This window comes from Antedon mediterranea, chromosome 1 (assembly GCF_964355755.1).
Source record: "Antedon mediterranea chromosome 1, ecAntMedi1.1, whole genome shotgun sequence".
NCBI lineage: Eukaryota > Metazoa > Echinodermata > Crinoidea > Comatulida > Antedonidae > Antedon > Antedon mediterranea.
In genome coordinates, this window is record NC_092670.1 from 32,240,530 (window position 1) to 32,256,269 (window position 15,740).

The window sequence follows — 15,740 nt, forward strand, 5'->3', positions numbered from 1 at the left end:
CTTTTATTTCGTGGTGAAAAATGAATTTTCTTTGACAACACATAAATAAAATCTTCTTGTTAAATTGTGTCTCCACCATTCGGCTGATGCTTTCAATCTAAGAAGCTAAACCAAATTTTAAATTCTAGTGAAATATATTGTTGTATTTAATCGCTATACAGGCTAATAATGATGAAATGATCAAATACCAAATAAAATGATGGTGGTTCGGAGATGGTTGGTGTACAAAGGCCTATTGCACTAGTATAGTAAAAGATAGCGGAAACTTAGTCTTTGGTTGTTGCATATAATTATAATAGAGCAGAAATTGGTGGCGTATTGTTATGTTAGCCAGTTAGCCTCGAAGTACAGGCGTTAATTCAATCGTGTGTGATTGTTGTTTTTCTCATGTCACACGACGGAGCCAGTTTTTAGCTTAAAAACGTGCAAAACATTAAATCAAAATCTCTGATTCTGTAGATTATACTGGAAAATAGTAAGCAGTAATTTCATTATGCATTGTAATTACTCGTTGATATTAGCAATAAATATTAATTACTGCAATGTCTAGTTATGTTAGGCCGCCAGGCTAGGCCAGACCAAGACAAGAAGGGTAAGGCCTAGCTAGGCCTAGAGGCCTAGCCTAGACTGCTTATTAATATTTTTTATAATTATTATTATTGGGTTGTTGTTGGCCGGGACTGTTTAAATGCCTGGAAATTGAGGAATCGATGACATGTACAGTCTGAGTAGTACTAACTAGGCTAGGCCTCTTAGTAGGCCTAAACTAAAGTCTACTAGCCTAGCTAGGCTAGTAGGCCTAAACTAAAGTCTATCACAATTCAGTATTTATTTTAATTCAATACTAATTTAATTATTAGGCTATTCTAAATAATTATCAATTTTAAATAAATAAAATCATGATGGAGTAAAGTTTTATTTCAATTTGAATTCAATTATAAATACCTAGCTAGGTATTGTATTTCTTCAGTTCAGGCTGAATGGCACCAAAATGTTGCAAGTTTCGATGAAATATAGACATCTAAGAAAATTTATAAAAAATGTAAGTTCTCTTAGTTTTAATCTTGTCTTTATATTTCAATCTTTATTTTTTGTAGGCATCATGCACCTATAATGCACTTGTCAATTGTATGACCCACTATACGACCCCCGGGAGAGGTGCGTCATTTGTCCGATGTGCGTCATACCTTTGAATACCATGACGCACCGGTGCGTAAAAAATGTGACTTACCTTTAGGTGACCATGACGCACCCATTTTGACGCACTGTGACCATGTTGTTTATGATATGATGGGTGGTAAAGTGACGGACATTTACACACCTTGTTCATTGATGTGACGTACCATCTAGGTTTTTTGACGCACCCCTGCGACAGTAATTATTTGTAAATGACGCACCCATGACGCACCTCTCCCGGGGGTCGTATAGTGGGTCATACAATTGACAAGTGCATAATATTACAGTACAGATCTGGGCGCTACTGGACTTTCACACATACAGAGGTCATCTTTAATGTATGGTTCGGTCACGGCAATTTTACCTAAGGTGTGAAAGTGCAGTATCGCTTAAATTTGATTTGGATTTTACTGAAGTTTATCTATTTTTCTCAGAACCATTAGTATAATTAAATATGATCAGACAGCTTTGTATGTCTATTACAAAAAAAAGACGGAATAAAATTGGTCCAAATCTTTTATTTTGAGTTCTTCAATTTGAAGCACATACAAAATGTACACTTATTCTATAGGCCCCTACATATACATTTTATTGACCAAGATAGGCCTACTACTATAGCATAGTACAAAATGTTGTTTAGTTTCAGTTGGCGTCTCCACTAGGAGCTAGGAACCTGCACAGAAAGCCATTACATCCGGAATGGAATGAGCTGGCAAAGAAACAAATCCGTGGACAGGATCCAAAAGAAAATCTGACATGGAAAACACCTGAGGTACAGTAACCACGGTAGTGTGAATGGTATAACAAAACATTTTAATTCTGGTGTTTCATTTAGTCAAATGTTTTACTTACTACTATGCAATTGATTACTGTACATTATATATTTTGCAATACTTTTATAGATATGTCCAATTTTTGGGAAAAATGGTATTTTACTCATGTTATTGTTATACTCTCAGGGAATCAGTTTAAAGCCATTATACACAAGACAAGATACTGCTGAACATGAAGATGAACTTCCTGGTAAATACCCTTACACACGAGGACCTTACCCCACTATGTATACACAAAGACCATGGACAATCAGACAGGTAGGTACCCCTAGGCTACCAGTATATTACCTAGACCCATTACAACAACCATACACAAGGACCTTACCCCACTATGTACACACAAAGACCATGGACAATCAGAAAGATAGGTACACCTAGGCTACCAATTTTACTACTTGAACCCATTACAACAACTACACACACAAGGACTTTAACCCATGTTTTCACAGAAACTCTGAACAATCAGACAGATACTGTAAGCCTACTGTAAGTCAGTAAGTATACTGTACTGCATTATCTGAACCAAACCATACTCAGCCGAGGACACACAAGGCATGAAGATCCTCAGAGACAATCACTTGGTTATGTCAGAATTTGGTCTCGCAGCATAACAACTCCAATTTCACATGTTTGAAAGATTGTCAGCTATTGAATGCTATTTCAACCCAATACAGTACTCAAAGACTACAGTATAATCACTAAATAAGAGTGTCTTAATTTTCTCTTTACCTGTTTTATCTATTTTTTGTTCTTTTCAGTATGCTGGTTTCAGTACAGTGGAGGAAAGCAATAAATTCTACAAACAAAACATCAAAGCTGGACAGCAAGGACTGAGCGTGGCCTTTGACCTTGCTACACATCGTGGGTATGAAACACAAATATTGTGTATCTTAGAAAATAGTTCTATCATTTTATCTTCCCACTTGCTTTGCCTAATTTGCACTCTAAGGTTATGGGTGTTACTTTTCCATCTTGAAACTTGTCATTGTGTACAGAGCAGTGTGCAACGTTTAGTCAACTGCGTTTTGGAGACTGTTATCGCTGTAGATGGAACATTATAAATCTGAATCCATTGTCTATTACATATGTTGGAAACTTATTTACTATTGTAATGATGTTTAGTACCTCTTTCACATCAGATACACAAACTGAGGTGACGCCAGTTCTTTCCATGGTGTGCACCCAGGGTTTGTAAACTGTGAATTTGTCTAGGTGATGTAAAAGGGGTATTTGATAAAAGGTCTTTCTCTCTTTAAGGTATGACTCTGATAATCCTCGTGTTCATGGTGATGTTGGTATGGCTGGTGTTTGTATTGATACAGTGGAAGATATGAAGGTACAATCAGTTAACCTACAAAGTATTTGTGGTTTATGAAACATTTTCCATGGTTTAAGCTCTGTCTACACTATGATAAAAAAGTGTGATGTGCCCAAATATGGTAGTGATATGACATCATGTCTATATATGAGACATCATTTTTTTTGTCAAGTAAGTTTGATAGTGTAGACAGAGCTTTAGGAGAGGAATAAGATTGTGTCAATATATTTGTATTTATATTTTATACATAGGTATTGTTTGATGGCATCCCATTGGATAAAATGTCAGTTTCCATGACGATGAATGGAGCTGTTTTACCCGTCATGGCCATGTTTATTGCTGCAGCAGAAGAACAGGTACAGATTACAAAATTTTAAATATTAAAACCTATACAATCTACTATTCACTAAATCTAAAACTGTTTTTGCTTTTTTATTTCATACGCATCCTACAGTGAGGAACTCGTATACCGACCTTGTTATCTGCCATACTTCTCTATTTAGTGCTTCTTCTTTTAGTTCGCAATATTATGATGAATATTATGTTATAATAAAGTTTTATGTGTGGCTTAGTGAATGGAGTTACACTGACACTAGGTCAGGATTGAACCCTGGACCTTGGGATTGGAAAGACAAGCATGTTAACCACCAAGCTACAGCTCCACTACTTTCTGTATGTTTTTTAATGACAGGGTGTGGCTCAAGAACTCCTAACAGGTACAATACAAAATGACATATTAAAAGAATTTATGGTACGAAACACATACATCTACCCACCAGAGCCATCAATGAAAATAATTTCAGATATATTTGCATACACATCAAAGGTAAGTTTTTTTAAAGTATTGACTCCTTTGAAGGGAGGATTTTAAATTGATAATCAATAATTAAAACTGATTTGCACCTATGACCTATGAGATACATGTCAGTGGTCATCTTCTTGACAAGAAACCACCACAAATATGTCCAGGAATTGTGTGAGGAAGCACATTCCAATGGCAGAATGAATTGACATATCTTTTTTGTTACTGTGATTATATTTTAATGTTTAAGACATCCTGTAATTGCCCAACGTTTTGAAAAACTGGATTTATTTTATGACATACATATTCTTTTTCAATTTGCGTAGCACATGCCAAAGTTCAACTCGATCTCAATATCTGGTTACCATATGCAAGAGGCAGGTGCTGATGCCGTCTTAGAACTGGCTTTTACAATTGCTGATGGCCTACAATACTGTAGAACGGGTAACTATTCCAATAACGTCTTGTTTTTTATGTATCCGCATCTTTTTCTTTCCCACAAAACAAACGCCTTGAGATTGGCAGACTGGTCTGTCAGTTCTCACCCAATTGACTTCCCTTCAAACTTCCTGTTCATTATTTTGACCTTTCCCTTATATTAATTTTTAATCTAATCAGCCTTTTCTAGAAAATATATTTGCTTGTAATTGTAAGTTACAGTATACCAAGGGCCTTTCAACATTTATATTTCCCAACATTTTGTTTAACATTATATTTTCCTAATTTTTAAACCACAGGCCCTTTTTCTTCTCCCAAAAATGTTGGATTCTCCCAAGATCCTAAAACAAATATAAGCATTGTTTTGCCGATTTGAAGAATGGCCAAGACCTGTTTTAATTCACAGAAATTAACTTTGTAATTTTGTTCATAGGCATTGAAGCAGGTTTAGACATTGATGCTTTTGCTCCTCGATTATCTTTCTTCTGGGGCATTGGCATGAACTTTTACATGGAGATTGCTAAGCTGAGGGCTGCACGAAGGCTATGGGCACATCTTATGAAAAAACATTTTGACCCCAAGAATGCGAAGTCCATGATTCTTAGATGTCACTGCCAAACATCAGGCTGGTCACTTACTGAACAAGTAAGTCCAGGGCCAATGTCCTCATGCATTACATAATTGAATTAATGTTGATGGGTTTTAATTTGTTATACATAACCTAAATCTGATCTCGGGAATTCTTTGTAAAAAAAACCAGAGCAAATGATTTTTTTTTTTAACCATATTTAATGAGGGTTATCCATCAGGGACTCTCAGAGGTTTACAGGACAAACATATACACAAGATGCTCTACATAAACAAAGTCTTATTACAAGTCTTTGGGAGTGGAGTTGTAATTTTGTCCTTAGAAAAAATCCTGACATGTGACGGGACTTGAACCCAGGACCCTTGCAGTGGTAGCCAAGCATCATAACCACCAAGCCACAACTCCACTATAAATGATAATAACGCTAGACCGACAGACTACAGCATTTTTTTCAAAACAAACCCAACAGCGAGAAGCCAATTACAGGATGCCTTATAACATAAAACAAGCAGACAAATATCTTTAAGATAATGTGCTGGTTTTGGCAAAAACAAAATTTATGACTGCTTTCAAAATGCAGTGAAAAATCCAGAATAATTTTAGTATATCTACTTATATACTATTTAAATATCTCTTTTGTCTAGGACCCTTATAACAATGTAATACGAACTACAGTAGAAGCCATGGCGGCAGTGTTTGGAGGTACACAGTCACTGCACACAAACTCCTTCGATGAAGCCCTCGGCCTACCAACTGTAACAAGCGCACGAATAGCAAGAAATACTCAAATTATTCTACAAGAAGAAAGCGGTATTCCAAAGGTATTTATAGATGAATTTTGAATGTTTTAAGGGCTTGGTGATTTACCTCTTCAAGCCTGTAGTTAAGGGGTTTAATGGTTTGAATGGGCACTGTTTCTTGAAGTGCCCTTTCTAAAGACTAGCAGCAGAAGTTATGGTAAATAGACCTAAAGCTCATGACAATTTTTTATCCTTTTGTAAAATCGAATCCCCTTGTATTGACCTCAGGCTTTCCATGTTTTAAAGTATTAAAAAACATGTATTAGGTTTTTAATAAAATGTAATACTAATAGTAATGTCTGTTTTTCCGCAGTCACATGTTATTTGATCTTTCGTATATTTTTTTTAGATTGCTGATCCGTGGGGTGGATCACATATGATGGAATGTCTAACTGATGAAATTTATGAAGCCGCAGAAAAGATTATAGAAGAGGTAATTATACAGTGATGTCGTGCAAGGCACCTGAACCATCATAATTATTTATGATTATTAATTTTATTCTTGGTTAAGATAGCATTCTTCATCTTCACGGTTTTCATCATTACTCTTTCAAATGTATTGATTTTTAAGCATCATTGCAGATTAGAGTTTCTCTTGACAGGTCAAGTTCAATATTGAATATCGAAACGTGGCAGGCTATAGGCGCTTGACCTTTGACAAGATCGCCTAAAATTTATAAATTAAACTTACGATACTTATTATTGTATATTCAGGAATAGCCGATCCATAATCTCTTTGCTTTTCTTCTTTATATCTATATTTTATTTTTTAAATTTATACTAACAAATATATTTTTATTAATATTATAATCATAACAATAAATATTTTTAACAATATATAAAATATTATTTATCGCACAATATACAGTCTAGGATAATTATTTGATATACAAAATCATTACACCCAACTACGCCTTCTATCTTCATCTCCTATATGCGGAACATCATTTGGATAATAGAACAAATCACACATCTACACATAATCAAACATCGTATACTCTATCTCTAACAATTTTTCAATCTTCTATCGACTAAAGCTGAAGTATAGTCGTTATCTCGGAACCGTTCTATGGTTACCACCAGGTAGGCTTGCTTCATCAAGGCTTCTATGAATGGATGTACTGGTTGGGAGCAGAAAAGCTAGTAGACCAAACCCAGTACCGTTTTGATTACGATCAATCGTGAAATTACCTCACGACAGTGTATTTAAAGCAATGTTCTTCTATTTTAGGTTGAAGTGATGGGAGGAATGGCTAAGGCTGTTGCAAGTGGTTATCCTAAACTAAAGATAGAAGAGGTTGCTGCAAAGAGACAAGCCAGGATAGACTCTGCTCAAGGTAGGCATTAAATCATTTCATCATAGAGGAAGAAGACAATTACTCTGGTCAAGGTAGGCATACAATTACATTTAGAGGAAAGAGGAACATTGAGATGGTAGGCCAAAACAATATCAATACAGTAGTCTGATTTTAAATAGATAAGTTTACCGAGCAATATATATGAACAACGTTCTTGGCAATTTTACATTATTTAAACACTGAAAAAGATCATATCTTAAAAAGCAGCATGGACATACAATACTGTACATACAAATATGCTGAATGGATTCACTTTTTAACTTTAGAGGTCATTGTTGGGGTCAATAAACACCAGTTGCCATCTGACCAAGAAGATAATATTGAAGTACGATCAATCGACAACACACAAGTTAGAGAAACACAGATAGCTAAATTGAAGAAAGTTAAAGCTACCAGGAATCCTGAACAAGTAAGATATAGCATTAGTATTATAGCTACTAGCAATCCATGTGCAGCAGTCATAATCCCTCCAACTTTTGACATCAAGTTTAAGCCTTCTGTTATACGCAAGATATCCAGTAGTCTTTTACTAAAGCTCTGTCTACACTATCAAACTTGTTTGACAAAAAAGTGGCCAAATATGGTGGTGATATGCCTAAATATGGTAGTGATTTGACATCATGTCCATATATGGACATATTACATTTTTTGTCACATAAAATTTGATGGTGTAAACAGAGCTTTATACTAAGCCATAAAGAGTAATCTTGGCCAGGCATGGTAAAGCCTAAAGTGCTACTACAATTTACAACTACACTATTATGTATTTATCTAACTCAGGCTACAAAGGCTTTAGACGATATTACAGAATGCTGCAGGACAGGACAGGGTAATCTACTGCATCTTGCTGTAGAGGTAAGAAACGGTTCATTATTATACAAACCACTTCTCAAAAGTAGCACAGTTAATGTTGATATAAAGTTTGCAGTACACCACGTGTATTAGTTCTCAACTCAACAGTTCTTTTCAGAACTAATACACATGGTGTACCGCAAACTTTATATATTAACATTTGATTTTGCCATTCAAACCTTCAAACAATACAATAGCACAATTTAAGTCATTGACAGCGACATCATTCAAGTTTGAATGTCCAATCAGGATTCTTGAGAAAACTTTAAAAAAGTTAATCCTATTTCTACAGATTGAAAGCGAATGAATTAGTGATACTTTGTAAATAGAAGTAAAGGACCTCTAAAGCCTTGTCTACACTATCAAACTTTATGTGACAGAAAATGTGAAGTGCCCATATATGGACATGATGATGTCATATCACTACTAGTGTAGACAGAGAATATCCAATCACTCTTAATTCAATCCAATCTACCATACGCATTTTGTACTGTGTAAAAATGCTAAACCTTTTTCATGCTTTTACTGTCTCCTATATTTACTCTATATAAGGCTTCAAAGGCACGATGTACCTTAGGTGAGATCTCTATGGCAATGGAGACCGTGTTCGACCGTCACGTTGCTACTGACAGGATGGTTAGTGGAGCGTACAAAACAGAGTATGGAGAAGACTCAGAACTACAAATGTGTCTTGAAAAAGTAGAGGTATGTTTAATGCATTGCAGTTATTTTCTTAGATTGAGAGGTTTTAGCATTTCTTGATTGAATTAGTGTTGTATCTTGGTGGTTAAGAGGCTTGGCTATCAAGGTATATAACCTTTGGTGAATGATCCTAGCAGTGGAACTTTAATCCATAGCCATAACATCGGCAAGGGTTTGAGGCTCACTCGCTCCATGGTTCTGGTAAGGATAAGGATTATAAACCGTAGGCCCAGTGGACACACATTGATCGTGTGCACTTTAAAGAACCTAGTACACCTTTCGAGACAAGTAGGGTGTTACCCCGGTATACTAGTCCACACACAGTCACTATCGTGGGTCAGGTTAGGAGCGTTCATATTCCTACATACATGCGATCCCGGATAAGCTACTGTAGTACATTATTTGTAGCCAACAAACATCACTGCAACTGGATATCATATTGTGTGCTGCTGTGTCTGAAACACAATATCAAGTTCGTGGATTCGATAAGAAGGACCCTTTCAGGCATTTAATTTACTGTCATTTTTAATATATACTCATGACATTCATTGTCAATATGATGATGTTCAATTGTACAAATAAGTGTCAAGATTTTTACAGTTTGCCAATGTCATGTATGAGTGAGTCATATGGCCGAGCGGTTAAGGCAGGGGCGCCGTTTACCGTACCTAAAGAGCCAACAACAACATCGGCAAGGGTTCGAGGCCGACTCGCTCCTAGTTCTGGTGGTGGAACAAGTCTTCTCGGATAAGGACTATAAACCGTAGGTCCAGTGTACACAGTTATAACCTGTGTGTACTTTAAAGAAACCCAGTTCATTATTCGAAAAAGAGTAGGGGGTTACCCCGGTGAACTGGTTCACACAATAGCCCCTGTATCAGGGGGATTACCACCTATCTGATAGGACAGTGATTAATTCACTATTGGTAATCCTTGGCCACATTGCCTAAAGACATAAAATAAAAATAAAATATACTTTTAATTAGGAGTTTAAAGAAGCAGAAGGTCGACGGCCAAGACTTCTTGTTGCAAAGATGGGTCAGGATGGCCATGACAGAGGTGCCAAGATTGTTGCCACTAGCTTTGCTGATATTGGCTTTGATGTGGACATTGGGCCACTATTTCAGGTACTGTTATGACTTCAGAAACCTTTCCAACAAGCTCCACTTAGCAAGATAGTGTTCACAGACAGATTGTTGCAATTCCCAATGAAATTGTATGTAATTTATGTTACCATTAGGTCAACATTTTGCTGATGTCACCTATTATCTAGACACTTCTTGGTAGCCTACTGTGTCTATAATGTTCCCAGTATCATAGGCACATTCTGTAATACAGTGTCACATATGTATCACATTTGACACATAAACCTAACCTAGAACAACGACGTATTACAGAATTTACCTAGACATCATGACAACCTACTGTGCCAATAGGCAACCCATCATTCTTAAGCTCTATCTACACTTTCAAACTTTATGTGACAAAAAAAATGTGATGTGACCATATATAGACTTGATGATGTCATATCACTACCATATTTGGGCATATCACTACCATATTTGGGCACATAACAATTTTTTTGTCAAACTAGTGTAGACAGGGCTTTAAAATATGTATATAAAAAATGATTCATATTCTTACAGTGAATTGATACATTTCTATTGTTCCTTTGTGTGCATATGCATAACAAAATAGGCTTAGAAATTCATACAGACATCACATACAATATGAGGGTGATTACTAAAATAGTTTTATATTGTCTAACATACTTTTTTAATAGACACCCAAGGAAGTAGCGCAACAGGCCATTGATGCTGATGTACATGTTGTTGGTGTAAGCACATTAGCAGCAGGCCATAAAACATTAGTACCTGAACTTATTAAAGAGTTAAAAGCATTAGATAGAGGGTGAGTAGAATATCGTGAGGTCATTTTCCGATTGATCGTAATCAAAACGGTACTGGGTTTGGTCTACTAGCGTTCCTGCTCCCAACTCGTCATCCATTCATAGAAGCCTTGATGAAGTAAGCATACCTGAAGGTGACTATAGAACGGTCCCGAGATAACGACTATACTTCGGCTTTAGTCGATAGAAGATTTAAATATTGGTTAGAGAGAGTATACAGTGTCTGATTACATTAGTGTAGATGTGTGTCAAAGTCATTGTTTTGTTCTAAATGGCTTTCAAACCTCATGATGGATTAAATTGATACTTTACAAACTTATATAGATTCCTCTTGATCTGCCAGTAGTATTAAGGTTTGTCTACACTATCAAACTTTGTGATGTGCCCATATATGGACATGATGATGTCATATCACTACCATATTTCGGAACATCACATTTTTTTTGTCAAAGTTTGATAGTGTAGACAGACTTTAACTTCTTTTTATTTCTGTAATCACTAAAAAATGTATTGATCTCATTAGCTTGGATCAATACAAACATTAAAATCGTAAAAAAAGTATAAAAAAGCAAACAATTATATACACATATTAAAAGGATTAGCGGTAATATTAAAAGGATTAGCGGTAACATTAAAAGGATTAGCGGTAATATTAAAAGGATTAGCGGTAAAACATACAATATGTACAATTTTAAATAGCAAGAATCAAGATTAAAATTTAATTGATTTTATTTCTATTAATTGTTTTAAAGGTAAAGTTACCGTCTGTAATCAAACAATTAAATTATCTTTCAGTGATATAATCGTTGTTGTTGGTGGCGTAATACCACCCCAAGACTACGACTTATTGTACGAGTTTGGTGTCAAGAGCATATTTGGCCCTGGAACTAGGATACCTGTTGCTGCTGTTCGTGTTGTTGACGACATTTACGAAGCCATCGCAAATAGAGCAGAAGGCTGATAAATATAAGATTAAAATTATATATTTATATTTCGAATATTAAAAATAATTTCAAATGGGTATTACTTCTTCTGTAAGGGATATTATACAAAGTAATAAATGTTTATAAGTGTAATGGTACAAATAATGGCATTAGGTGAATGATGAAAGGTTATATTTCAACAATTATTTTTTTTCATAGTTCAATAGTGTGTACTATTGCACGCCATGTGACCCACAATTGTCCAATCAAATGACAGGAATTTGTTTTTTTTTATAATATTTATTATGGAATACCATTATGATAACCTACTACAGTGCACATGCATAGGCCTACAGATACTGTAATTTGTTCTAGTACAGCTAGGCCTGTATTGGTTCTTCATATTTTTTCGTTTTGTTAAAATAAGTTTCTCAATAAAATATACCTTTGTTAAAGACTAACTAAACAAACTATTTAAAATTCCTGAATAATATGTATAAGGGAAGCTTACTGCCTAATTTAAATGTTCAATTTTGCGCATGTGTTAAGTAGTACTTTACGTAACTAAGTTATTTGATTTCCATAAGTCAGTTCCAAATCTTGTTCACAATTTTTTAGGCAAACTGTGCTTAGAGTCAGGGATGGGAAATTTCAAAGGTACATATAACAATAAGTTGGTATCATTAGAAATAATAAACTAACTTATCACATTATTTGAGTGTTTCTGTTTTTGTCAATTGCATCTGTTTCCCTCAGTCGCCGTTTATATTGAACTACACAAACATCTTTACTATTTGATATGCTAATTTTATACATTCTAAAGCAGGAATGGCAGCATTATAGGTAATGTTACAATGTAGTGGATTAGAAATGATTTCATTTATGGGGATGTAAAGCAGAGCCGTACGCAGGATTTTATTTCGGACGTAAAAATGGTAAACAATAAAAATGAAATAAAATAAGTTATTGTTTTAAGACATTCTATATCGACGGTTTTTGATTGAAAGAGTGAGTGAATTTAAAATCATCGTAATAACTATCCACTGCCGTAGAATATGGAATAGATAGATATACAAATGTTGTGAACTAAGGTAAATAAACTCCGGACACCATTCATCCTGTTGGGGTTGTTCTTGTGAAATATTATAATACATTATATATTTATTTCGACCCATTGTCATAATAAATAATTGGTTATTGACTAGTCCGATCCTACTTTTGACAGACTGCCAGTCTGTTTGATTAGTCGGACTATTTTTCACTAGACAAATACAGTTTGTGGGAACTAGGTGTACGCACCCCGACCTCACTGAATGATCGACTATCATTTCTTATCAATAATAATGAGCAACAAAACTAGAGTAGATCATTTTTTTTAAATAAAATGTTAACCTTTTGCAATTTGGGATGTTGACATGATAGTCCATCCCGCTTCATAGAATTAACCTCATGAATATTCATATTAGCAGTTTTCATATTCACTATTAAACTCAGAATTCAATACGTGACACGTGCAACAGCAGCACAGTCGTTATGGCATCTTCGAAAGCTCTATCTACCGATCCTGATTACTACGTGAAAGCATTCGAAGAACGAACAAAACGTCAACAACGAAAGAATGCACTAGTTGATTGGACAAACCAACTGGTAGAAAACCAACTTATTGGAGCTGTAACGATTGGTAAACGGCCATTAAAAGTACTTGGTGTTGGTAGCGGTTCGGGTAAGTTTATTCCCAAGGTCAGTCAGCCTTCACACAATAAAAGGACCCTGGATGAACTGTGAAATGTTATAACCAAAGAAAGTTGTTCATTTATCAATGGTCGGATATTGAAAGGCGGGTATAAAATAATACAGTAGGACTATTTTATTAATCGCAAACTTAATATGAATGATACCAGCTTTTTTAGTGAACATGTTCTTTTTAAAATCTGGTAGGCCTCCCGGGTAGGCCTACTAGAGATTACAATTGCATTACATTCAGTAAAAACGACAGTCAAGGAAATCCGGTGCCAAATGTTATATATTATAGCCTACCCATAGATAGACCTGGCTCAACGTAACCTCTAAATAAACTGAGCCTCCCTAGCTATACAAACATATGGGATATATTAATTATTTTTTGAGTGAGTATCAATTTTATCTGTGAACTTTACCTCTAAGGGATATGCAATACACTTGCTTTATCTGCTTTCAGATGTTTTTAATATTTGTCAGTTATCAATTTTTCAGTTATTTTTTAATTTGTTAAATAATATTTTTAATAATTTTTTTTCCTCATTATTTTTTTTATAAAATATTATTAATTACAACTGCCACTATAGTATTGTACTATACTAGGCAGTCTTCTAAAGTTATATAAGATACACCTATTTAATGTTGTTTTCTTTTTCCACAAGGTGAGGTTGAACTTGGCAACCTCTCGAAACTGCTAGAGGTTTTTCCATCGATAGAGGTTACTGTTTTAGAACCTTCCAAACAGTACACAGACATCTACAAGGAATCCCTAGAGAAGAGTAATCTGAAAGGGCTAACATATCAGTGGCGACAGCAAACGTTGGATGAATATCGTGCTGATGTTGGAGCGAGTATCAAATATGATATAATCTTGTCTGTTAGCTCGCTGTACTACGTTGATGATCTTAAAGAGTCTTTAAAGTATCTATATGAAATACTAGAGCACGGTGGGAAATATGTCGTCATTGTAGTAACCGGTTAGTAATTATAATTACCTAAAGAATTGGCGTATTAATTACTATTAAACGTATGTAAACATGTATTATTGCCAGTGTAACAAATATGGTAATGTTTATAAATGTAAACATCACAGACACAGAATAAATTCTAAACCGCCCGGTGATATACTGAAATTTGAAATGATAAAGATGAGGAAATCTGTGAGAATGAGAAAATGTCGCCCAAATCGAGATTGGAACCCGGAACCTTTATACTTGATATGCAGATGTCCTAACCATTATACCACTTGGGTTTTGTTTAATCTCGATTGGATACCGACTCTTTAAATATATATTTGGTCTTTTTTACAGAAACAACAGGGTGCTATCGATTGTGGAAGAATTTCCCTTCTCTGTATCAAAGTGTTTCTTTTAATCAAATATCATCACGAGAAGTAATTAATGGCTTAAAAGCTCTTAATATTGATTATGAATTAGAGAGAACCAGAAACGACATTGATGTTACTCAATGTTTCAACCAAGAATCTACAGAAGGAAAATATATGATAGATTTCTTGAGTCACGTGGTCAATCTACGCGAGAGTGTAGACGAATCAACCTATTCGGAATTCGTTGATTTTCTTAAAAACATAAGTGCTCCACAGGAAGGATATGGAAGTAAACTGTGGTTAGAATGTGGATGGGAAGCAACATTTGTTAAAAAGCAATAAACACAAAAAATGTGTTTTATTTCTTACGACATAATGGTTATTATATCGTTTTGTGTTTTGCTTTGCAAATAAAAGTAAAGTTTGTTTTACATGTTCCTAAAAAGGGGGGACGGCCTACAGTTTACAAATCGTATATTTTAAATTAAAGTAATCGTTTTTTTAGTATCCTGTATCATTGTGAAAGATATGTTTCTGTTAATTGCATTTGTTGCCATCAATCTAAATATCACATAGGCCTACTGATGCAAATTACACGTCAATTTATTCTATCATTGCTCATTTCCTCCAATTTCAATGCGTTTAACAATATTTCTGAAAAATATTCTTTTAGACCAGTAATTCAAATTACTAAAAGATGAGCTCTCGCTTCACTCGCTCACCCTCTAGCCCTCTAGTAAGTGTAGACGATGGACCTCGGAATGTTGAATAACGTCTCGGTTATAAACCTCACAGGACATTCTGGTCTTTGAAAGTTTTTGCCAATTTTCGGATGTCGGTTACCGCATGTAATTATTGAAATGCGTGCTATTCGTAAAAATAGACCTAATCTGTTTATCGGTGTCTTAGACTTAGATGATGAATATAACATGTTAAAGTACCGTGTTTATTCGAATGAAAGTTAGGTCGGGGGAGG

General features: G+C 35.0%; 2 protein-coding genes across 6 annotated transcripts; both read left to right on the forward strand.

Moving 5' to 3' along the window:
• The first annotated feature begins 377 nt into the window (after nucleotides 1-377).
• On the forward strand, nucleotides 378-12,396 carry LOC140063681 (methylmalonyl-CoA mutase, mitochondrial-like). 4 transcript variants are annotated; one of them, XM_072110137.1, is made up of 19 exons: nucleotides 378-475; nucleotides 971-1,042; nucleotides 1,817-1,948; nucleotides 2,136-2,267; nucleotides 2,768-2,874; nucleotides 3,267-3,345; nucleotides 3,579-3,683; nucleotides 4,019-4,153; nucleotides 4,456-4,573; nucleotides 5,001-5,212; nucleotides 5,801-5,977; nucleotides 6,306-6,389; nucleotides 7,188-7,293; nucleotides 7,581-7,723; nucleotides 8,095-8,169; nucleotides 8,719-8,871; nucleotides 9,855-9,995; nucleotides 10,652-10,779; nucleotides 11,573-12,396. In XM_072110137.1, the coding sequence occupies exons 2-19, from the start codon at nucleotides 992-994 to the stop codon at nucleotides 11,736-11,738; spliced, it is 2,244 nt and encodes a 747-aa protein (XP_071966238.1). In that variant the 5' UTR covers nucleotides 378-475; nucleotides 971-991; the 3' UTR covers nucleotides 11,739-12,396. The 4 variants fall into 4 exon arrangements, with proteins under 4 accessions (XP_071966238.1, XP_071966240.1, XP_071966239.1 ...); XM_072110139.1 differs by having other exon boundaries at nucleotides 1,823-1,948; XM_072110138.1 differs by having other exon boundaries at nucleotides 384-475; nucleotides 954-1,042.
• An 820-nt stretch (nucleotides 12,397-13,216) lies between these two features.
• LOC140063683 (histamine N-methyltransferase-like) lies at nucleotides 13,217-15,394 on the forward strand. 2 transcript variants are annotated; one of them, XM_072110144.1, is made up of 3 exons: nucleotides 13,217-13,423; nucleotides 14,100-14,414; nucleotides 14,748-15,394. In XM_072110144.1, exons 1-3 carry the CDS (start codon nucleotides 13,234-13,236, stop codon nucleotides 15,104-15,106), a joined length of 864 nt encoding a protein of 287 aa, XP_071966245.1. In that variant the 5' UTR covers nucleotides 13,217-13,233; the 3' UTR covers nucleotides 15,107-15,394. The 2 variants fall into 2 exon arrangements, with proteins under 2 accessions (XP_071966245.1, XP_071966246.1); XM_072110145.1 differs by lacking the exon at nucleotides 13,217-13,423 and adding an exon at nucleotides 13,766-13,826.
• The last annotated feature ends 346 nt before the right edge of the window (nucleotides 15,395-15,740 follow it).